This window comes from Nelusetta ayraudi, unplaced genomic scaffold (genome assembly GCF_046127955.1).
Source record: "Nelusetta ayraudi isolate G7.1 ecotype Tasmania unplaced genomic scaffold, CSIRO-AGI_Nayr_v1 ptg000013l, whole genome shotgun sequence".
Classification (NCBI taxonomy): Eukaryota; Metazoa; Chordata; class Actinopteri; order Tetraodontiformes; family Monacanthidae; genus Nelusetta; species Nelusetta ayraudi.
Window position 1 is genome coordinate 2,261,221 of NW_027466063.1, and position 21,600 is coordinate 2,282,820.

Consider the following 21,600-nt stretch of genomic DNA (forward strand, 5'->3'; position numbering starts at 1 on the left):
TAGGCAACACGGAACAGCCGAGGGACTCGTCCGTCCAGGTCTGGAGAACCTTCTGCTACATTCAATGATAATGATTATGTTGTGCAGGTGCAGAGGGGCAACAAATGGTTTTGGTTCAATGACCTAATAGTTAACATGCAGGGAAGTGTAGACGCTGATGGATCTCCTTTCTGAGTCCCATTTAAAAGCATTGCGGCTGCGCTTTGGACAGTCTGCAGCTGTTTTGTCACTGCACAAGCAAAGGACACCATCATTATCTCAACTAGATGAGATAAAAGCAATCAATCAGAACTGTATTTAAATGTGTATAAAAGTGTTGAACAAAATTGGAATGGAAAATATATATATACTAATACTGCTGCTGCTACTACTACTACTAACAACAACAGCAACAACATACCTCTGGTGGACGGGTTGAGGAAGACTGTGACCCTGCCGCTCTTCTTCTTTGGAGGGAGACAAACCATGACAGCGATGTACTGCAGTACCAGCACGCTAAGCCAGTGAGGCACCACGCTGTATTCGCCGGAGCTGAACTGGATGTTGGTGATGAACACCGTCTCCAACAGGCTGGCCACCATCAGAGCCAGGCTGATGGAGAAGAAAACATCTGTGGGTAAGAAAAAAAGGACAAGTCTTCCGCATCCATCGCATTGCATGATCTTGTAGCGCTGCGCTTGACGGGATTTTGGGTCAGACGTTGAGGTTTCGCAGCTGCGTAGCGTGTTGTGAACAGAAAGGTGACGCGTGTAGCCAACTGGTTGCAGGCCTGTTTGCTAAGGCAGTGCCAAGAGCGTGTGCGATTGAACTGCAGGCATAAACACAGAGGCACACCGCTACACCCAAATGAAACTAACAAGATGTGCATTAACTGCAGACTTTCAGCTTTAATTAGAGGGTGTTTATGGTGAATGGAATGGAATGGTGTAGGAATTACAACAGTTTGTATATGTGCCTCCCACTTTTTAAGGGACCAAAAGTAATGGGACAAATTAACAATCATAAATCAAACTTTCATTTTTAATACTTGGTTGCAAATCCTTTGCCGTCAATTACAGCCTGAAGTCTGGAAGGAATAGACATCACCAGACGCTGGGTTTTGTCCCTGGTACTCTGCCAGACCTCTACTGCAACTGTTGTCACTTCCTGCTTGTTCTTGGGGCATTTACCCATCAGTTTTGTCTTCAGCAAGTGAAACGCATGCTTAATGGGATTCAGGTCAGGTGATTGACGTGGCTATTGCATAAAATTCCACTTCTTTGCCTTAAAAAAAACTCTTTGGTTGCTTTCACAGTATGCTTCGGGTCATTGTCCATCTGCACTGTGATGCGCCGTCCAATGAGCTCTGAGGCATTTGGCTGAATATGAGCAGATAATATTGCCCGTTTGGTTCCATGTTTGAAGCCAAAAAGATGAGAATTGTGTCGATGTCCCAATATTTATGGACCCGACTGCATACTTGCATAGTGTTGAATGAGTGACCTGTGTGAAGCCACTTCTGACCTGATGTGAACTGTTCTAGACTGAGTTTGCTAACTGGGTTCACTAGTGCCTGCAGGGGGGAAACAGGCTTGATGAGTCCAAACATCTGCAACATGTTTGTGTGAGGACAACTCTGTTGTTTAACTGAGTCTGGGAAAACTTACTTACCTTACTGGGCAGCCTGCCATAAAAAAGACTCTGTGGGGTGTGTAGACCAGTGTTTTTCAACCACTGTGTGAGATAAGGTCAGGTGTGCTGTGAACAATTATTATCACTTTAATAATTAAGTGATCAATTATCACTTAATTGGTCGAAATGAATAATCTAAATAAGATTTCAGTTCAAGGGATAGTTGACTCAAAGTTGAAATTTCACCCATACTTGGTTGAGGTTTTGGTGAGTTTTTCTAAGTCACATCACTCTTATGGTTCTTGGTATTGTTTCTGTTATCACAGACACATGTATTTATAGATGCTGCTTTCATGTTTTCAAATAAGGAGTGCGTCTGTGAGATGCGGCAGTCCAATTTGTCGCAAAGCGTCAATGTGTTCTTAGTTCTGGAACCTCAATTGGTAAATTGGTGAAATTTCATCTCTGGTTTGGATCATCCCTTTAGGCTCGCATCTTCTCTAGCCGACTGGCACCATTTCACTTCTTAATGTCTCGTCCGGTGACACCAACAGGCGTCACTCACTGATGAGAGGCGTTTCATTCCCCGTGACGGGCAGCAGGTCGTTCATGATGAGCAGGAAGACGGTGTAGCCCAGGATGAGGGTCATCTTGAAGGAGGCGCGGTCCACACTTTGGGGGGGCAGCATGAAGCTGAAGATGTCCACCGTGATGAGGAAGCAGCTGGGGATGAGCAGGTTGACTACGTAGAGCATCGGCCTTCGTCTCAGGATGACCTGAGGGGAAGGAGACCCAGGGGGAACTGCTGCACGTTTTCACTTCCTGAATCCAACCAGGTGATGGCAGCTGGTCACGTGCCGAAAAAAAGCCCTTACATTGATTTGGATCTCCGAGTAACTGGCGTCGTAGAGATCCAGGGTGACGGGGTTCACGCTGATGTCTGCCAGATCCCACTCCCCGTTGGTGTTGATCACCTCCCTGGAGTGCACCAGCAAGTCCTCACTGCTGGAGGGGTGAAGCAGCCTGATGTCGGAGGCTGCAAACAATATTCAACAGTAAGAAATAATAACACGGAAACAAACAGGCACCAACACTTTATTATTTTATTGTCTGCAGGAGCTCAAAGTTGGTGAAAGGAAGCCTGCTTACCAAAGTGAAGGTATGATCCAAAGGTCAGAGAGCAGTTCTGAACATCGAAGGGGAAGGTGTAGATGACTAGTCGGCAGGTGCTGACCACTCTGAGTGGTTTATCATCGTATACCCTACCTGTGTTGTGTAGGTACACATATGGAGTTACAGGGGAATTGTCTTCATCCATGCTGGAAAAAAAGTAAGCAGAAAAGAAAATGAGAGGGAAATATTTCAATCAGTTGTTTAAAGATCCAAAAGAAAGAGAAATTGAAAATGTCAGAAACCTTGTATATTCCGATGAATAAATAATGAATGATATCAAAAGCTAAGATGAATTTGTGCCATGAAAAAGGTTTTTCTTCTCTTGCATGGACAACCAACTGCCAACTGCATTGCAACTTACAACTCTGCTATTTGAATATCTGGGACCCAAATATTGTCCCGCAGAACTGAGACTCTGGTTGCTCCACATTCTTTTTCGTCCCAGCTCAGGCCAGGTATGTCCCACTCCTGCAGTCAACGGAGCAGTAACACTGTGATTAGAAGTCTTTTATTTGACCCAAGTCACTGCCAAAACAAAACATGAGCTTTGGTGATAGAAATGAAAGAGATAATAACCAATATTGTTATATTTTGGACCCATAATTTTCAGAAAAAATATAACATCATAATTTCATTGGCTGGACCTACCAGAACTTGCCATATGAACAATGTCAGGGTCTGGGATTTCTCCTGCTGTTAGCAGAACAAATGTACCATTAATTAGAGGGAGTAGTGAAAAGTTAACAATACATTTAAAATAATGCTAATTAAAAAAAAAAAAACATCTCAATGTGCACTTACCACTCCTAAAATTTCCACCAATGTGATGTCAATGGTTATGGTCATAGGTTCAGAGAGGTTTTTCACTGGACGGATCATATTGCTACTGAAAACATCCGTCTCCAGTGCTTGAAACAGGGCTTTGGGTGTCGGACTGGTGCAGTTTAGAGCGGCAGCAAATCCTGGAAAGACGTGAAAAAAAAAAAGCCCAGAAGAAGGGCAAGTGTGTGTTGAGTTTTTTTTTCTAATTCAGTCCAATTTGTTTGATTTGTCAGTACAGTGGTAGAATTACATTTGATGTAATATAAATCCTCTTATCGCGTTGAACAGGCACATTGATTCAATTGCACTAACTAATTTTCTTTGCGTTCTCAATTCTGTATGTCCCGTGGACTTACCGTGCAGCAGCATGAAACAGATGGAGAGGGCCGCAGTTTGCTTCTCTCCCGTCATCTTCAGTCTTGACGGCCGTCCCACTGCCTCCAAGAACTGTTTGCGTTACTGGACTGACACATTCTGCTGCGCCTCATCCAAATACACCTTCTTGTGATAGCATAAGAAGGTGTATCTGCTTGTATTCAAATGAAAAGAGTGGCCTCCTCCTCTACTACTAATATTGACTTTTTTCTTTCTTCTTGCATACTCAACTAACACGGTACTGTTTGGCTTAATTATGTTGCCTTTGGTATGAAGTCACAATGGAGCATATTTGCAGATGTTGATCAAAATCAAATAAATAATCAAAATAATATAAAACAAAAATAATATAAAACGTGTTTCCATTATGTATATATATATATATATATATATGTATATATATATATATATATATATATATATATATATATATATATATGTGTGTGTGTGTGTGTGTGTGTGTGTTTTAATATATACATATATGTATATTATATTAAAAACACACCTTCAAGCCTTCAAGCAAAACAAAAACTTAACACAGGTTTTCTTTGTTCTTATTATTTTTATATTTTATTATGCTTTTACATTGAGATGTTGTATTCGTTCAGCCTTTTTAATGCAAGGCTAACATAAAACGGTCTTCCAGGTGAATTATGGGCAAATCTGAGTCATGACTATTTCACAAAAAAGACTTTAGGGCCATGCAAAGACAACGTTACTGTTTGTTTTAACTGCCATTTACACACATGAGTTTGCACAAAGGAGAGAAAAATAAAAAAGGGGGGGAAAGAGATCTTGACAAAAGTCTGATGATCTTCTGACAGCTACAGCACAACTACAAAATTCTTTATTTTCAACTTTGCCAAACTAAGACTGACTGATCCAGAGACACCACATGCAGATGATGACCAAAGCGTAGAAGGAGATGAGCAGCAGATAGATGCGGAACAGCAGGAAGTCCAGCACGTATCCCACGTGGCACCACTGGTCCTGCAGCTGGCTCTCCTTCTGCAGGGACACCAGGTGGGTGCGAAGCTCCACCAGGTACTGACAGATCTGCTGGAGCTCCGATGGAGCGGCTGAACCTGCTGGCATAGTACAGGAGAGACTGACCATGGACACCTGGCGTTGCTGTAGCCAACAAAATCAGCTAACATGCCAAGGTAAGACAAAATAAAACATTCTGAAGTTGTATTTATTTTCTTTGCGTTTCAGCTGCTTCAGTACCTTGGTTGCTAATTGTTTTCTGAGTGGATGCCTGGCTGGCTGCTAGAGTAATCTGCGATCCGGAACCACCATTTGGGCCACCTTCAGGTTTGCCCTTCTGGGACGTGCTGGAGGGCTGGAGCTCCACTGGTGACTTGTAGCAGATGAGATTGGCTATGTGTTTGAGGACCACCACCCTAACCCAGCGTGGAACCTCCTGGTACTTCATGGAGCTGTGGTGCAGGACATTGGTGATGATGACAGTCTCCAGGAGGCTGATGACCATGAGGGCCAGGCACACTGAGAAGTATATGCCTGGATTGGGACATAAACATTTCTTTGTGCCATTTTCTGTATCCAAAATCACATTGTCTCTAAACCCATTTTTACACCCATTTTTCAAACCATGATTTTCATGGTTAGTAATGTTTGTTTATGGCTGTCATGAATACTTGTGGACGCTGGTCGGTGTCTATAGCGATGTGTATTAGAATTTGCATGTCAGATGTATCCACCTCTTCACATCCCTTCCGCTCACCTATGACGGGCGTTCCGTTTGCAGTGCTGGGCAGCAGGTCGTTCATGATGAGCAGGAAGACAGTGTAGCCCAGGATGAGAGTCATCTTAAAAGAGGCCCGGTCGACGCTGTGTGGCGGCAGGTAGAAGGACAGGATGTCGATGAGCATGAGGAAGGAGCTGGGGATCAGCAGGTTGACCACGTAGAGGACAGGGCGTCGCTTTATGACCACCTGGAGAATAAATGTCAGTTCATAGTTACATGTAAACAAAATTCTAAATTCAATGTTTGATCCGCAATATGCTTGCTCTGTTCCAAAGAACGTGACATATGATACATCTGTGGTTTCTTTTTACCCAGAAGGTGATGATGTCCCACTCGTCAATCCCAAACTGGAGGATGGAGGTCTCACCCAGAATTTCCACCAGCTCCCATTCTCCACTGGTCGCCAGGTATCGCTTGGAGTTCCTCGATATCTCTTCAAATGTGAGGGCTGGACTGACCCGTACATCCCTAACTGGGAAACGATCATTCCCAGAGAGAAGAACAGGAAAATATTTTATCTTACACACTAATTGGGATTGAGTACACTTGCAAAGGTGTCTGAAATCTTTTTTCAACTACAGCATCTATGTTCAGTATACACTGGCTGCAGGGCTAATGTTGCGCCTTCACATTCTACTCTTATACTTCTTTTAATTGTGACACGCAATCAAAGTTTTTTTCTCACTGGTGTGCATGTAGGAGCCAAATGTAAAAGTGCAATTCTGCACGTCGAAGGGAAAGCTGTAGATCTCCAGGTTACAGGCCGAGACGAGACGCAGCATCCTGTCCCAGCGGATGTGACCCGTGTGGTTGACGTAGACGTACGGACACGCTTGGGAAACGTCATCGTCCACGCTGCAAGTGAGTACAAAAGGTGGATACAACATGAACAAGTCCTTTCCCCATTCCACAGAGGGGTTCTTGTCTGAGCGCAGTGGAGGATGTCATTTGGAGCCATAGCCATTTGATTTTATTGAACAACCAATTAAAAGATTAGAAAACGGTTACAAAATAAGTCCTGATTGACTAAAACCTACAGTCTAAGGTGCGCCACGTGTAAGTAACCTTGGGGTGATTTTATGATATGAACCCCAGCACAACACCAGGGGGTGATAGGGTTGTTCGACTTCTGGCGGGAGCTAATGCAGGGTGTGGCGTTTGCTGTCGAGAATCGTCTCGGCCCTGCACCTAGCGTGAAAACCGCACCGTTTGTTTTAAGTATTAGGCCAGAGGTGATGAACCGGCCGACTGGCTTCAGGCTGTTTGCAGACTGGATGACAGTATAAACTGTTGAAAACTGGTCCGTCATGGTCAATTCAGACATGCGTTTGTTTTCTTGAACTCAACTAAACTCAACTGATCTGCCTGTTTATTGTGAATAGTGTAACCTAGAGTGAGAGGAGGGGATAAAGGGTCATTGAATTTTGACTGACTCTTTCCAAATGACCGTCCTGTGACAGTTTAGCACGAGACAGAGTAGTAAAATCCGAAATTTCAACATATTCAAAAAATTGAAAAATTGACATACGATAGTGCATCTGTTTTTTTTTTTCAGGAATGAAATGAAAAAAACAAAACAAAAAAAACTTGTACCGCTTGTACATCAACTTTAAAGCAACATAAAGTGAAAAGTGTAGGAATCTTGCACCTCATTTGATCCACTTTTGTTTTGCCAGCTCTGACCTGCTTGCCAAATTTGGTGAGTATTTTCATGGGGGTTAAAACTTTGATGCCCTGATTGAGGTTTGGACCAGGAGGAATGTTTTGAAACAGAAATGACAATAAGGGAAAAATAATAATAATAAAGGCACTGCTGAAACTCACAATTCGTACACGATGATGTCTGGAGACCAAAGTCGCTTCACAGGCAGAGAAATCCTGGTGACACCGTCACACTCATCAGGATCCCAAACCAGGAACTCATTGTGCCAAAACTGCAGTGAAAGTATATAAAGTACATAAATACTGAAGTGCACCTTTAGCAGCAACGCTTTGACATTTTACTAATTTCTGTCTTTCTGAAGGCTATCCTTCGTTAGATGATGTTTTTGACATCATAAGTGACGGCAGCCTGGATTTTTCTTTGTGTTACTTACCAGCCGCAGCCACAAGAAGGTCGACAGTATCTGGGTTTTTTCATTCTGAACATCGAGACACAACACAACAATCCGCCTTTTATCATACAGTCCAAATGAGTAAAAGCAAAGGTTTCATTGAAACATTAATAAACAGTGCTCGTACATGATACAGGACAGATAGCAAACATTTTTCGAGCTATAATTTTGTCTCGTATCTGCAGTGGAGGCCTGTGAACTCACCACGCCCAGCACAGCGTACAGGGTGAAGGAGATGTTGGTAATGGTGGGGCTGCTCAGGTTAACTGCCGGCCTGAAGGGCTGCAGGTCGAATACAGCCTGCATGGACTCATGGGAAGGCCCGCTGTGGCCTTCCTCACAGGATAGTTTGCAGCAACATAGACATGCTGGTGAAAAAATAGTTGTAAAGTTGTGTTTACATTTTAATTTAGCTTTAACAACAAGAAAATCCTACTTCAAATATAAATAAAGTTGCATTTCATTTTTAAACAAACTAATTGTGCCACTTCCGCCTGTAACTTTTACAGCTGCGCTTAATTCGACCGTCTCCAACTTTTGATTGAGTGTGTCCGTAATTCACTGTCTATACCCTCCACTGTTATTAGCTTTTCTTCTGGTAAATTGTTTTAGAAGCAGGATTGACCATTGCACGCTTCTACTGGCACTTCATGTCATGACATAATATCTTAGAAACATGAACCTCATACACTTGAGAAACATTTCACATGAAAGTTGAATTAACCTAACTTTTTGCTCCTCGTGTCTTGAGAGACGCCTTTGATTTTCCGACATAAACGCACTTCACCCTCGTTCATTCTCATCTATCTACACACAGTCAAGTAGTAAACAGGTCAGCATACCTGATGTGAGCACAAAACCAGTGAGGATGAGCAGTCTCTGCCGAGGTGGACTCATCCTGGATGACCTGCCAACCCAACGTGCATCCCACTCTCAAGACAAATCCTTTGTGAAGCAAAGGAAACACCGGAGGACTAACAACTCCAGCAACACATGCACGTGCGTGCACACACACAGACACACACACAGACACACAGACACACACACACACACACACACACACACACACACACACACACAATAAGAAACTAGACTTGTTTTTCTACACCTCTGGTAACCACTCAAGCATCCTTTTTTTTTTTCTAACACCTGAAGTTTTTTCATTCCACACTACTATGTGTGGCAATAACAACGTAATTGTGGCCCCCGCAGTGTAGTCTTTTTTTAGGCAATCGTGATAAAACCACACACAAAAAAACAAAATATAAATGTTGTAAACTAGTATACCTTTCCCCCTCATTCCTAAGACCTTTGTGGGGGTATGAAAGCAACGGATATGACCGTCTTTTCAATGAAAGTTTTATTTCACATTCTGAACTTTAAGGGACACCACTAAACATGTCAGTCATAGAAGACAGTAGCATACAGCAGTAAGATATTGTAACACATCTAAGAGGGAACTCAGTAATCACTCAGTTTTGAGATGCCCTGGTGTACAAACTCGACTGTGCCAACAGCAAAAAAGACATACATACATACACACACACATACATACATACATACATATATACTGTACATACATACATACATACATACATTCATACATAGACTTATCTTTTCAAATGAATCTGCTCAAGTATGCAATGACTAAGATGGTGGTGAGGCTGACAGTCAGGAAGATCACATACAGACCAAACAGCAGACGGTCCACAATGGTTGCAATCATTTTCCATTCTTGAGAGACTTTACTTCCCTTTACTTCGTAGTCCATCAGCAGGCGGATGGCCTGGAGGTCTCTGCTCAGCTTTCTGAGTTCCTCCAAGGCATGATCTGCAGGCTTCTCTGGAAGTAGATCACCAAAGACTCTGTGGAGCTCTCTTGAGGAGATGACGCTGGCGGTGACTGCTGTTGAGAATCACCAATCCAGTAATTAGTCATCCTGGAAAAGCACGATGGCTCCTGATAATATTTGTCGCACAAAACCCCACCAATCGGGACAAACGATGATGGTTTAATACCTTGAGCCTGGTCAGGTAGGGACACTGTGACACGGTTGGCTTGCACTGGACGGAGACCAACAAAAACAGCAAGATATTGTAGGACCAGTATGCGGAGCCAGCGAGGCACTGCGCCATAATGACTGGAGTGGAAGTGGAGGTTGGTGATGAACACTGTCTCCAACAGGTTGGCCACCATCAGGGCCAGGCTGAGGCAGAAGAAAACGTCTACGAGAGAGAATGAATAACACGAAACCTCTCTGAGAGAGCTTGGAGATCTCACTGACAGGAAGAGGTTTCAATTTGGCAAAAAGATCTAGCACTCGTGTCGTGCCCTGTCGACTTCTCTTACTCAAGAGAGGCGTTTCGTGTCCAGTGTCAGGCAGCAGGTCGTTCATGAGGAGCAGAAACACTGTGTAGCCCAGGATGAGGGTCATCTCAAAGGCGGAGCGGTCCACAGACTGGGGGGGCAGCAGGAAGCTGAACAAGTCCAGTGTTACCAGGAAGCAGCTGGGGATCAGCAGGTTCACTATGTAGAGGATCGGCCTACGCCTCAAAATAGTCTTAGGATTGGACACAAGTACAACACCTTAAAGTTCCAGTTAGACTTTTATATGTTTGTGTAAAACTTAGCTTTTGTTTATTTTGTTCTGCTTTGTTTTGTTTGAACAAACATTTTAAGTTTGAACAAAGAACACACTTGTCTACCTTCAGAATTCTGTTTTTGTTTTTTTGTTTTGTTTTTAAAGAAGTACTTACATTTAACCTGATCTGAGAGTAGTTCCCAACTGCTATCTGTAAGGTGATGGGAACTATTTCGATGTTTATTAGTTCCCATTCCCCGTCTGTCTGTGCCACATCTAACGACTCCCGAAGGACTTCTTCAGGTGTTGTGCTTGGAACTATCCTGATGTCTTTGGCTGGAATTGAGTAAAAAACAAAACACGTTCAAAAAAAACGTCACCACTGTAATTCAGCCATCCATTTTCTTTCACTGCGCCTCCTGCACTGAGGGTCGGTGGGTTTTTCCTGATACATCCTGGATCAGGTGCCACTTCATCTCAAACCGACAGAGAGACAACTGTTTGCACTCACACTCACACCTATACGGACCATTTAGAGTAGCCATTTAGCTTTGATGTGCATGTCTTTGGACTGTGGGAGGTAGCCGCAGCGCTTGAAGACGAGTCACGCACAACATGCAAACTGCACAAAAAAAGGCCCGAGGTCTGGGACTACTACTACTATGGTCTGCTTGTATTTCTGAAAGTGACACATTTAAAGTTGACCTGGGTCAGGCTTACCAAAGTGTATGTACGATCCAAAGGTTAGAGAGCAGTTTTGGATGTCGAAGGGGAAAGTGTAGATCCCTAACTTGCAGGTGCTGACCACTCGGAGCGGCCTGTCATCGTAGACATGCCCTGTGTTGTACAAGTAGACGTAGGGCGTAATAGGAGATTTATCCTCATCCATACTGAGAAATAATGAAAAAGAGACAAAAAGAAACATACATTTAAGCCCAAGAAGGAATTTAAAAAGCAATAGAAGCATAAAGGATAGGCTAGCATGAAACCTACACCGCTGATCTAGAAAGCAGGTGGTGCAGGGCGGGCTGATGGTGGTGCCCGTTGGTTTTACAGTCAATGTGATCATGTATGATGAAGTCAACTTCCTTAAATACTTACAACTCTGAGATGTGGATGTCTGGGTACCACAGCTTTTCCCGTAGAATTGAGACTCTGTTAGTTCCACATTCTTTCTCATCCCAGCTCAGTCCCTCTATATCCCACTCCTGTTGCAAAACACAACAACACCAGTGCTTTGGTGGTGAAGCTGTCGTGCCTCTTTCAGATTCAGTGTTTTGGTCGTGAGTACTCACCAGAACTTGCCACAGGTACATTATCAGGGCTTGTTCTTTTTCTTTCTAAAGATGACACATCGAAGAGGAATACAATTGACTTGGACACCAGCATCATTAATTCGGCATTCTGTCTGACGACATTGAGATATGAAGAGATGTTTGGTAGTTTGGAGGCTTGGCGACTCACCACTCCTAAAATTCCAACCACAGTGACATCGAGCGAAATGACCATTGCCTTTGAGAAGTTTTGCACAGGGGGGTGTGATTTTCTCCGAACCAGCTCCTTCTCGAGTGCATCAAACAAGGACTGAGGAGTCGGACTGGTGCAGTTAAAAGTTGCGACAACCACTGAGATTGTAAAAGGAAAGTTGCAATTAAAAACGCAGACCCACATTTTGTGTTTCCTCTAGCTCCCTCTACGAAGGTCGAAACGACATGGGACAAAGACCCACGCGTTCGTTAGATACAGACCTACATTCTGACACTCTGACCTTTGACCCCTGACAAACCGCAAGTTAGCTATTTTCACTTGTTTGAAATCATCCAGCATCACAGAACTCAAAAACCGTGAATGGTGCAAGTTTCAAAACTTTTGTTTTATACAGACTAGACTGCCAGAAGGTCAACATGAAAGTATTGGTCCGTAAGCGTTGCACCGTTTTCATTTTATAGGTCTTTAAAGTGCATGTTGCATGTCAAAATTGACATTTGACAGATGTCGGCAGGCATGGGGGCGTCGGCAGAGGTCGGGGGTCATTAGAAGGGGTCGGCAGAGGTCGGGGGTCGACGGCAGCTCAGTCCCGCAAACGCTGCTTGCAGCTTTAATTTCTCTCTTAATTTGTACTGATCAATCTCACTGCTTCATCAAGCCAAAATCAAAATGTAGGGAGAGAACAATTGAAAAAGAACAATTGAAGGTACAATTGTTCTCTTGCAACCTCAGTAAAAACACCTCTTGGCACAATTCCTCAAAGCTCCGGCATGTCAGTTGTCAAAAATTATGCATTTGACAGAATCATTCATTTTAACTCTATACAAAACCGCCACCTCCTTACCCTGTAGCAGTGGAGAGTAGATTGCAATAATCCAAGCTGTGCTGTCCAGTTGCATTGTCTGTTGTAGTTCGGTGCTTTTTTCCTTTTTCGCTCTTGTCCCATCAGTAGCTGAGTAAAATGTCCACAGCCAGCACAAATGACTTGTATGACACTGTTTGTTTAAACAATGATGTCATAATATTTGAAAAGCAGAGGACAAACCGGCAAGACTTCTTTTTGCTTGTAGAAAAAGCTCCACTTTTCCCCAAGGCTTTTTTTTTTTTTTTTTTTTTTTACTTAGTTTGACTTGGAAAATGTCCTGGTTACTTTTGATTTCAAGGCCAACTGAAGCTAATATGTCCACTTAAACACTAAATACAATAAACACAACAAAATTATTATTAAATCATAATATTGGTAGTACTAGAATGTTTTTCTCCAAATATTGTCTGTATAACAGAGCATCATTATTATATTCCAATGCAGTTAATTTCAGGGCCAAAATATCAGTCTAACCAACTTATCAACAAAATTTATTGGCCCACAATGGGTTCTAAATCTTGACAGAGGGGCCAGATCTGGATGAGATGGATGGAGTGTTTTGGTGGCCCACCTCATAGGAGAAAAAATATATTTTGTATTTTGAAGCCCCACAGTACTTAGCTCTTCATTGAAATGACTCTTAAAAACTGGCAAAATACAGCTATTTTATGACTTACTTACTATTAATATAATTTCTTCAAATTCGGTGGGCCGGATTAAAAAGATTAACGAGACAAACAATCCAGTAGGCTTCCCTGTAAATATCATCTGATATTGAAAGCAAATCAAATCAAACTTTATTTAACACCTTTCATACACATAAAAAAAATGCAACATTTAAACAGTTAATGAAAATCCTCAAAAAAAGCACATAATTCAAAACAGAAAAAATTGGGAGGATGGGCAGATTGGAAGCTAATGCTAACAAAGTGAACAATCATGTGCTATATTGCTCACGACATCGAGGGAATGAACCGCTAAAGTGTGTGTGTGTGTGTGTGTGTGTGTGTGTGTGTGTGTGTGTGTGTGTGTGTGGGTGGGTGTGTGGGTGTGTGCGTGCATGCACGCACGTGTCTTTACAGTACGTGAGAAACAAAAAATAGAGCAGAGAAGAAATTGTAGAATTCAAGAGAGGAGAGTTTATTCAAATAAATTAAACAACAAAAGGAAAAAAAATCACCTCCATGTCTAGTTGTTAAAAGATTTGACATAAAAGTTTGTTTGTGTTGGTCCAAAATGATCTAAATCATGCTGTTTTAGAGGTGTTTGCCCAGAGGAGGGCGATGGTGATGAAGCTCGTTGATATGAAGAGGATGTAGACGCTGAACAGCAGGCGATCTATCACGCGGCTCACCTGGATCCACTCATCCGAGGTTCGACGGGCCTTCACCTCAGGCTGGAGGTCCCTGAGGACCTGCCTCAGGGATTTCAACTCCAGCAGGATGTTTGAACCGTCCAGCGTTCCCGTCTGTTGTGGAGCCTTGCGATTGTTCGCCTCCACAGCGGAAATGTTACTTTGTGCTGCAGAGGGGAAAAGAAAACGACCAAAAAAAACCCAACCTTCCACATGACTCTGTTCCAAGTTTATGTAAAACTGTATTTATGTTATTCGGACTCTACCTTCAACGACAGGACCTTTCATCACGTCAATGGGTTCAGGACGTAGCCCCACCAGGCAGCCCAGGATCTGAAGAACGAGCACTCGGATCCAGCGAGGGACTGGAGAGAGGTGAGCCGAGCTGCACAGGTTGGTGATGAGAATGGTTTCCAGTAGACTCCCCATCATCAGACCAAGGCACAGAGACAGAAAGATGTCTGTTCGGAAGAAAAATAAGATCACAGCCACTTACAGTAAAGATCTTTCTCGCATGAATAAATATGAAATGCTTTCACAGCTCGTTGCGAGTTTTCAAAATGCTGATTAGCTATTGATGAGCCCTCGTGCGTCTTTTCTAATTTTGGCACAATCACCGTCCTTCTTCTGTTTACCCAGAGCAGTTTCTTTGTTTGTAAATCCAACCACACCCTGGTTCAATATTTTGTTTCTTAATTATTGATATTACTTTTCTACTTCCGTGTTTTCACCTCCTCTCGTATGTTACTGTTGGCCGTGTTTTAGTTTCAGGCCCGTAAGGTAGGTGTGGTTTTATAAAGCTGAATTATTGGATCGAAACATGTCATGTACTGATTCTGGTGTATTGCATCACACTCATACATATTTCTCTAATAATAGCAACAAAAAAACTCTTTTCAAATGTGTATTAATTCGTTTTTTTCCGTCTCACTTTTTGCATCTGCTTTTCTTTTCGTATTTTTTTTTAGAATATACACAACTTTTTCTGACACTGTACATCCGTAAAAACTGGGCGACGCAGGTGAACGAGCTGAGATGAGTGTCAGAGTGGGCGTCGATGGCAGGGACTGACTTATGAGAGGCAGTGTGTCTGCCGAGCCGGGCAGCATGTCGTTGGTGTTGAGCAAAAAGAGGGTGTAGCCCAGGATGAGGGTCATCTTGAGGTAGGAGCGCATGGGGCTTTTGGCAGGAAGCAGGAAGCTGAAGAGGTCCACCGTGATGAGGAAGCCGCTGGGGAGCAGCAGGTTGACCACGTAGACGGTGGAATGGCGTCTAAACGAGACCTGGGCCAGCGTCAAGACACTTTTATTTCCGTAACGCCGCTGTCGTTTCGATTCCAGTTGACTTGCAACAGAGAATCAACTAACGGCGGCGGCGGCGGCACACGCCATGTCAATTGAGGTGATTAGTATGAAATGTTTTCTTACAAAGTAGCGAAGCTCGTCGTATAGCTCTCCATCTGAGGCCGGTAGCACCATTTTCTCTGACGTCACTCCGTTCAGTTCCCACTCACCCATGGACGTCATCACTTGTTTGGAGTGCTGAAAAATTGCTTCCGCAGATATCTTTTCACCCATCTGTAAAGCCTTTGCTGTATGGAAAGTGAAGCTTCAGAAATGTATAATAATAATGATAATAATAATAATAATAATAATAATAATAATATATATTTTATATTTATTATTATTATTATTATTATTATCATCATTATTATTATTATCATTATTATTAATATCAATATTATTATCATTATTTTTGGGTCATTTTCGGTTCACCTCGGAGGGAGTAGGAGTTGAATGATAAGGTGCAGTTCTGGATGTCAAATGGAAATATGTAGACGCTGAGCTCACAGGAGCTCACCACTCTCATCGGCTGTTTGTCCACCACCAGGCCATCGGCATACAGATAACTGTACGGGACTGCTGGAACTACGTTCTCCTGCATACTGAGGGACAAGCGACCCAGATCAGTGGTTCAGTCAACAGGTCGGGAGTTTCTGCTCGGTGCCGCCGGGTACGTACAACTCATTGATGACGATGTCGGGTACCCAGAGCAGTTTCTTTGGAACTGAAATCCGCGACGTACCGCACTGTTCTGGGTTCCACCTCACAAATTCATTATTCCATTCCTAGATTATGAATCAGTAAATAAACAGTAAGTGAATGGGTACCAGATACTCATGGACAGAAGAATCATTATTGCATGAGGTCGGAAAGCAACAACGTAGTGAAATAGTGCACTTACCAAGTGTTGCCAGATAAACAGTGATAGAAGCTGGGCTTTCTCATCCTGAAACGGGAACCTGGTTTATTGCATGGCAAGACGTCGCAAGAAGCAGAGAGTTGTTCAAGTTTTATTTCTATATTTCAAGAAAGGATTGCACTTTTTCATCTTACCAGCCCTAAAATTCCAAAGAGGGTGAAATCCATGGTTACGTAAGTCGTGGTTGAAAGGTTCTGTACTGGCCGGATGGAGCTCAGGTTGAAGACGGGTCTGAGGGCCTCCAGCAGGGCAGGGCTGTCAGGTCGAGTGCAGTTCAGCATGGCAGGACTGCATGGTGCTAAAACAGCAAAGACAAGGAGCATGTATGAATGTTTTTCATACATTCAGAGTGGGAATTGTTTTTTTTCTGACATTTAATTATACAGTCCTCTCGTGTGTTACTCATACAGTAAAACTATGGAGGAAATGTTACATTTTAAAACAGGTTTTGAGTTTTGAGTTTCCAAAAATCAGACAGGCATAAGATTGCATCTGCAGAATTAAGATAATTTACTTTCTGAGGTAATGTAACATGGCTTTACTTGCACATTGTACGGAAATATTTATACTCACCGTGCACAAGCACAAAGATGGAGATGAACAGAAGCTTTGAAGGCTTCACACACAGCAGGTGGCGCTAAAAACATCAACATTTGGGTCAAAAGAAGTTGTTAGTTTGTGTGGTGTTCATGTCAAAACCTTGTGAATCCCTCTGAGTCAAATCCAAGGTTTTTAAATATTATTTAAATGTATGTGTTTTTTTTATTATTTCATTATGTGATTTTTTTATTTTTGTTCACCAAGCAAACTATCACACAGTTCAGTTGTTGTTGTTGTTGTTGTTATTGTTATTATTGTTTTTTTGGTTTTTAAAACATAAATTACATCTGAATCTACCTAATTAAATATTTTTTGATTAACAATATTATTGTTTTGTTCACTTTGAGGTCACCTTCCCAAATTGAGGTTGCCCAAACAAACTCTTTAAATTAAACATAGATAATTTTTTGATTGGTAACTATTTGGGACTTTTTGTAAGCGATTCAGTGTTTCCTGGTAATGGGAGAGTATGTCATTTTTTTCTGCTTAATTCCATTTTTGAAATTTCAAATAAAAAAGAGATTTAAAAAAAATTCAAAAGATATACATTGCATGAGAGGAGTCCATCTGTTCACACCACATACTGGACTTCAGTGGATTCTAGTGAGCACCAGGCTCCCTAACTCTCACCCAGATTCTCAGGAAGCACAAACATGTTGTTAGTGCTACTGCCTCTCTGCAGCCAGTTCACTCTTGGGGAAAAAATAACAATCGAAAACTGGATGACTTTTTTTGAAATTGCTTTTATTGTCATTCACAGCAGTTGCCTCCATTTAAATGACATCATTGCACAAAGGTCTTAAATTACATCTATAACGCTTATTTAAAGGGACTATATGCAATACTTTTTCACCACGCGGTGTAACGTGTTGCATGCGTGCAGGATGGGACGGGACCTTGGAGTTTGGTTTTCCTATACGTTGCACTTTAGGCTACTGTTGCAGCAGGGTTTGGTTATTATCATTAGCGTCGAGTGGTGCCTGTTCTATTTGCTGTTTAATGACACTATCAAGAGCGCGAGGTCGGTCAACGGGTCTAATGGCAGAGAGGAAGATAAGATTGACATTAATTGAAATGATGGGCCAACGAAACACACAGGCGAAGCGTGACATCACACTCTACTGTAGATGTCTCAAGTTCTACCTCAAAGAAAATCTCTTTTACCTGCAGCCTATTAAGCCGAATACACACATAGCTCCTTTAATATTAAACAGTGATGGGTTGACTTCGGAGGTGTGGTTTGTGAGTTGCCCAGTTACAGTTATGTTATGTTAACTAATTAATGTGTATGTCCAAGAAAATATCACACGATAGTTACATTTCTATTATTAATAATACATGATAACTATGAAAACAGCATCTCGAATGAAAATACCAAAATTAAACATTTTTGAAAGCTTTCCAGGATTTAGGTATCTGACAAGATCATTATAATAATCTAAAACACACTGGCAAAACTTCCAACTGCCTCTGCCTCTGCTGTAGATTATACATATATAAATAAATGAAGGAGGCTCTTTGCAACAGACAGATCTACTGGTGGTACGAGTTGAGCCATACTATGATGATGGTGACGAAGCTGACAATTATGAAGAAGATGTAGAGGACGAAGAGCAGGCGGTCTATGATGAAACCCACCTGCATCCACTCCTCTGAGCTCTGGCTGGTACTCAGCTGCTGCTCCACCTTGAGGCGGATGGCCAGGAGGTCCCGACCGAGGCTCCGCAACACCTCCACAGCCTGGCTGTCAGCCGCTGGCTCCATCTCTTCCATCGCAGGCTTCTTGCCGGCAAATTCCAGCTCTGTCACAGTGCTGAGATTCATGTCTGGTTGGTAGAGGTGAACGGCATCTCATCAGTCAGTCAGTCCACAAAATACTTCTGAAGTGCTCAGTGTGAACATGAACTGAGTCCATCACGCAGAAACCGTACCCGAGCCCTCTGTTTGTTTCTTCTTTAAAGGCATGCAAACAAGACAGCCTAGGAACTGCAGGACAAGCACCCGGATCCAGCGCGGGGCGGGGGAGAATTCACCAGAGCTGCTCAGGAGGTTGGTGATGAAGATGGTCTCCAGCAGGCTGGCGACCATCAGGGCCAGGCAGAGAGAGAAGAAGACATCTGCCAACAAGAGACAGACAAGAGACAGGACAGCCGTACAGTAATCAATAATATGTGGTTGTGGAAATTCGACATTAATATAAACCCAAGTTGCCCACAACATCAGTCCGGGAGAAACGATCAGCTAAATATTGACAAACTGGAAAGACTTACACAACAATACAGCAATATGTCCGTGATTCCGCTTCAAGCCAGTACTTTTATGATGGTACCAGAATATTTTTTTCTCTACAAAATCAGCCAACCACTTGCTTACAGAAACACATTGCTGTCATAATTTTAAAAAGGGGAGAATGGGGGGACTGTATCATATAATTATGTGATAGTTTCACCTTTTTGCTTGATAATTTTCCTGTTTTACAAAATGATTTTGCATTATTTCGTGATCGTGAATTGCTCAGTATCACACAATGCTGTGATATAGTAATTTTCACGTTACTCCATGATAACTAATTGAAATTGAAGGAAACGAGGCATGGCTCAAAAAGTGGCACCACCACTGTCAAGATTAGCCATTGAGAAAAATCACAACGATCCACAGTTCAATAGGTTCAGGATCTCACCATGTCTCAAACCAAGCTTAAAGTAGAGTTTAATCAAACTGTGCAAACAAGGCATCGTTTCGCATTTTTACTGATCCAGTAAAAATGTGAAACTTTTCTTCTGTGCAGAGTCAAAACAAGACTGACTTATGAGAGGTATTGTGTTTCCGGTGATAGGCAGCAGGTCGTTCATGATGAGCAGAAAGACGGTGTAGCCCAGGATGAGGGTCATCTTGAAGGAGGAGCGGTCCACAGTCAGTGGGGGCAGCAGGAAGCTGAAGAGGTCCACGGTGATGAGGAAGCAGCTGGGGATGAGCAGGTTGACTACGTAGAGCGTCGCACGGCGCCTCACTCTGATCTGCAGTCAAAAAAATAAATTGACATGGGCAGCAACACTTGGTCCTGTATTGTCTCATTGACCAACGTTTTGACCAACCTACATGAAATATCAGCTCATCGACTTTTTGGCCATTATTAAATCCAAGGATCTGTTTGTGGGAGGTGATATCCAGGAGCTCCCACTCCCCCATGGTTGTCATCAACTTCTTGGAATCGTGTGTGATGGCCGCCGCAGACTTCGACAGGAAAATCTTTATGTCCTCGGCTGAGGACCAAAGAGCAATTGTATTATTCCTGAAATAACAGCAGCTCACTATGAATATCTGAAGGAAAGTATTGGTTGATGAAATACACATATCCTATTTAGTTCGTTGTGCGATTATTATTGAAAATTCATCGTTTAAAAGTTAAGTGTGTACTATTTGGAGATTTTGAAGAAGAAACAACGACATTAAGTGGTTACGTTTCAGATTGCAGTGTCTTGCTCTCTCCCTGATCTGCACACCAAAACCTGGATACCTCGTCCACCTTCTTCTTCATTGGTTAATTTGAAAAAGCGTGCAGTCGCCCTAATTCCGAAACGCGCTCTCACGCCGGCTGGATTGTCCACACTGGCTCCCTTAAAAATATGATGGTGCAAGATGTCAGGTGACTGGGAGCAAGACCATGGATCTATTATAAGAACTGGACAACGGACTGGCAATATTCGTTCTGATTGGCCAAATAGATTATGTGAGTTACAGAGCTCACATACTCTCAAGACCTTGGCTATATGTATATTCTTATATACGTATATTCTTACTTCCTGGGAAGTCCTTTTTATAAATTGGTCAAAAGACAAAACAACGATGGACAAGGACAGGAAATAGTGAAGAAGAAGGTTTTACACTGACATGTGCAGAGATGAAACTAAAATAGGTAGATAATTGGTCTTGTTTTGTTATTCACACAAGCGAAGACAGGATACTTGAAGAGTTTTACCCTCATGAAGGTAGGAGTTAAAGGTCAAAGTGCAGTCCTGTATGTCGAAAGGAAAGGTGTAGATGTCGAGGTTGCAGGAGCTGACGACTCTGAGTGGTTTGGCGTCGTGCACCCTCCCGGTGTGGTACAGGTAGACGTACGGAACCTCTGGAGCTGTATTTTCATCCATACTGCAAAACATCAAGAAAGCAAAGGATTTAAAGATTTGTGGAGACTCAACGTTATCTTCGACCTCTGCCAACAAATAAGGGTTGAAAGGAAGGGAAATAAAGAATAAAAACAGTCTTACTTACAATTCATTGATCACAATGTCAGGAATCCAGAATTTGTCTCTGGGAAGGGAAATTCTGTTTGTGCCGCACTGGTCTGGGTCCCAACTAACAAACTCATTGGTCCACCACTGAAGTAAAAACAGCAACAACAACAAAAGAAGAAAGAAATGCAGTAAATATTACTGTGACAGCCTGTGCAACACTGATGTTATGAGTAATTTTAAAATGGAAAGATTTTAATTCTTTACATAATGCATCCAAAGGTATGTGAGTAACAGTTGAGCCTTTTCATCCTGAAAGACAAGAAGAGTGCAAACTGTTTTAAAAGACAACACA

General features: G+C 42.5%; 3 protein-coding genes across 3 annotated transcripts in view; all 3 read right to left on the reverse strand.

Annotated features, from left to right (window-relative positions):
* LOC142885839 (uncharacterized) overlaps positions 1-8,842 on the reverse strand; it is a 10,507-nt gene extending 1,665 nt beyond the window's left edge. Inside the window, exons 1-17 of the mRNA XM_076022577.1 lie at positions 8,706-8,842; positions 8,068-8,231; positions 7,846-7,890; positions 7,574-7,683; positions 6,435-6,604; positions 6,061-6,221; positions 5,726-5,936; positions 5,209-5,502; positions 4,850-5,069; positions 4,618-4,655; positions 3,586-3,746; positions 3,433-3,477; positions 3,146-3,252; positions 2,761-2,930; positions 2,487-2,647; positions 2,177-2,387; positions 401-610 (exon numbers count right to left, since the gene is read on the reverse strand). Of these exons, the coding sequence (XP_075878692.1) occupies positions 401-610; positions 2,177-2,387; positions 2,487-2,647; positions 2,761-2,930; positions 3,146-3,252; positions 3,433-3,477; positions 3,586-3,746; positions 4,618-4,655; positions 4,850-5,069; positions 5,209-5,502; positions 5,726-5,936; positions 6,061-6,221; positions 6,435-6,604; positions 7,574-7,683; positions 7,846-7,890; positions 8,068-8,231; positions 8,706-8,760 (2,533 nt within the window). The 5' untranslated portion in view covers positions 8,761-8,842. The remainder of the gene's footprint in view (positions 1-400; positions 611-2,176; positions 2,388-2,486; positions 2,648-2,760; positions 2,931-3,145; positions 3,253-3,432; positions 3,478-3,585; positions 3,747-4,617; positions 4,656-4,849; positions 5,070-5,208; positions 5,503-5,725; positions 5,937-6,060; positions 6,222-6,434; positions 6,605-7,573; positions 7,684-7,845; positions 7,891-8,067; positions 8,232-8,705) is intronic.
* A 606-nt stretch (positions 8,843-9,448) lies between these two features.
* On the reverse strand, positions 9,449-13,014 carry LOC142885924 (5-hydroxytryptamine receptor 3A-like). Its single transcript, XM_076022731.1, has 9 exons — positions 12,777-13,014; positions 11,909-12,069; positions 11,740-11,784; positions 11,546-11,652; positions 11,165-11,334; positions 10,620-10,780; positions 10,213-10,423; positions 9,882-10,088; positions 9,449-9,768 (listed from the first exon to the last, which is right to left on the reverse strand). Exons 1-9 carry the CDS (start codon positions 12,829-12,831, stop codon positions 9,482-9,484), a joined length of 1,404 nt encoding a protein of 467 aa, XP_075878846.1. The 5' UTR covers positions 12,832-13,014; the 3' UTR covers positions 9,449-9,481.
* Positions 13,015-13,584: 570 nt separating this feature from the next.
* On the reverse strand, positions 13,585-21,409 carry LOC142885840 (5-hydroxytryptamine receptor 3C-like). The gene is made up of 14 exons (XM_076022578.1): positions 20,979-21,409; positions 20,531-20,630; positions 20,113-20,276; positions 19,820-20,030; positions 18,945-19,130; positions 16,614-16,711; positions 16,548-16,552; positions 16,396-16,453; positions 16,173-16,279; positions 15,927-16,096; positions 15,579-15,742; positions 15,224-15,434; positions 14,418-14,612; positions 13,585-14,318 (listed from the first exon to the last, which is right to left on the reverse strand). The coding sequence occupies exons 1-14, from the start codon at positions 21,171-21,173 to the stop codon at positions 14,044-14,046; spliced, it is 2,139 nt and encodes a 712-aa protein (XP_075878693.1). The 5' UTR covers positions 21,174-21,409; the 3' UTR covers positions 13,585-14,043.
* Positions 21,410-21,600: the final 191 nt, after the last annotated feature.

What these genes read in the sequence shown, in the direction of transcription:
- LOC142885924 (XM_076022731.1), bottom strand. Translation starts at nt 12,831, where the DNA reads ATGCAACTGGACAGCACAGCTTGGATTATTGCAATCTACTCTCCACTG. An exon ending in CTACTCTCCACTGCTACAGG is followed by an intron (nt 12,070 to 12,776) that starts GTAAGGAGGTGG and finishes TTACAATCTCAG; the next exon opens with TGGTTGTCGCAACTTTTAAC. An exon ending in CCTACCTGACCAGGCTCAAG is followed by an intron (nt 9,769 to 9,881) that starts GTATTAAACCAT and finishes GATTCTCAACAG; the next exon opens with CAGTCACCGCCAGCGTCATC.
- LOC142885840 (XM_076022578.1), bottom strand. Translation starts at nt 21,173, where the DNA reads ATGTTTTGCAGTATGGATGAAAATACAGCTCCAGAGGTTCCGTACGTC. An exon ending in AAACACAATACCTCTCATAA is followed by an intron (nt 19,131 to 19,819) that starts GTCAGTCTTGTT and finishes TCTTGTTGGCAG; the next exon opens with ATGTCTTCTTCTCTCTCTGC. An exon ending in ACGACGAGCTTCGCTACTTT is followed by an intron (nt 15,435 to 15,578) that starts GTAAGAAAACAT and finishes ACGCTGGCCCAG; the next exon opens with GTCTCGTTTAGACGCCATTC.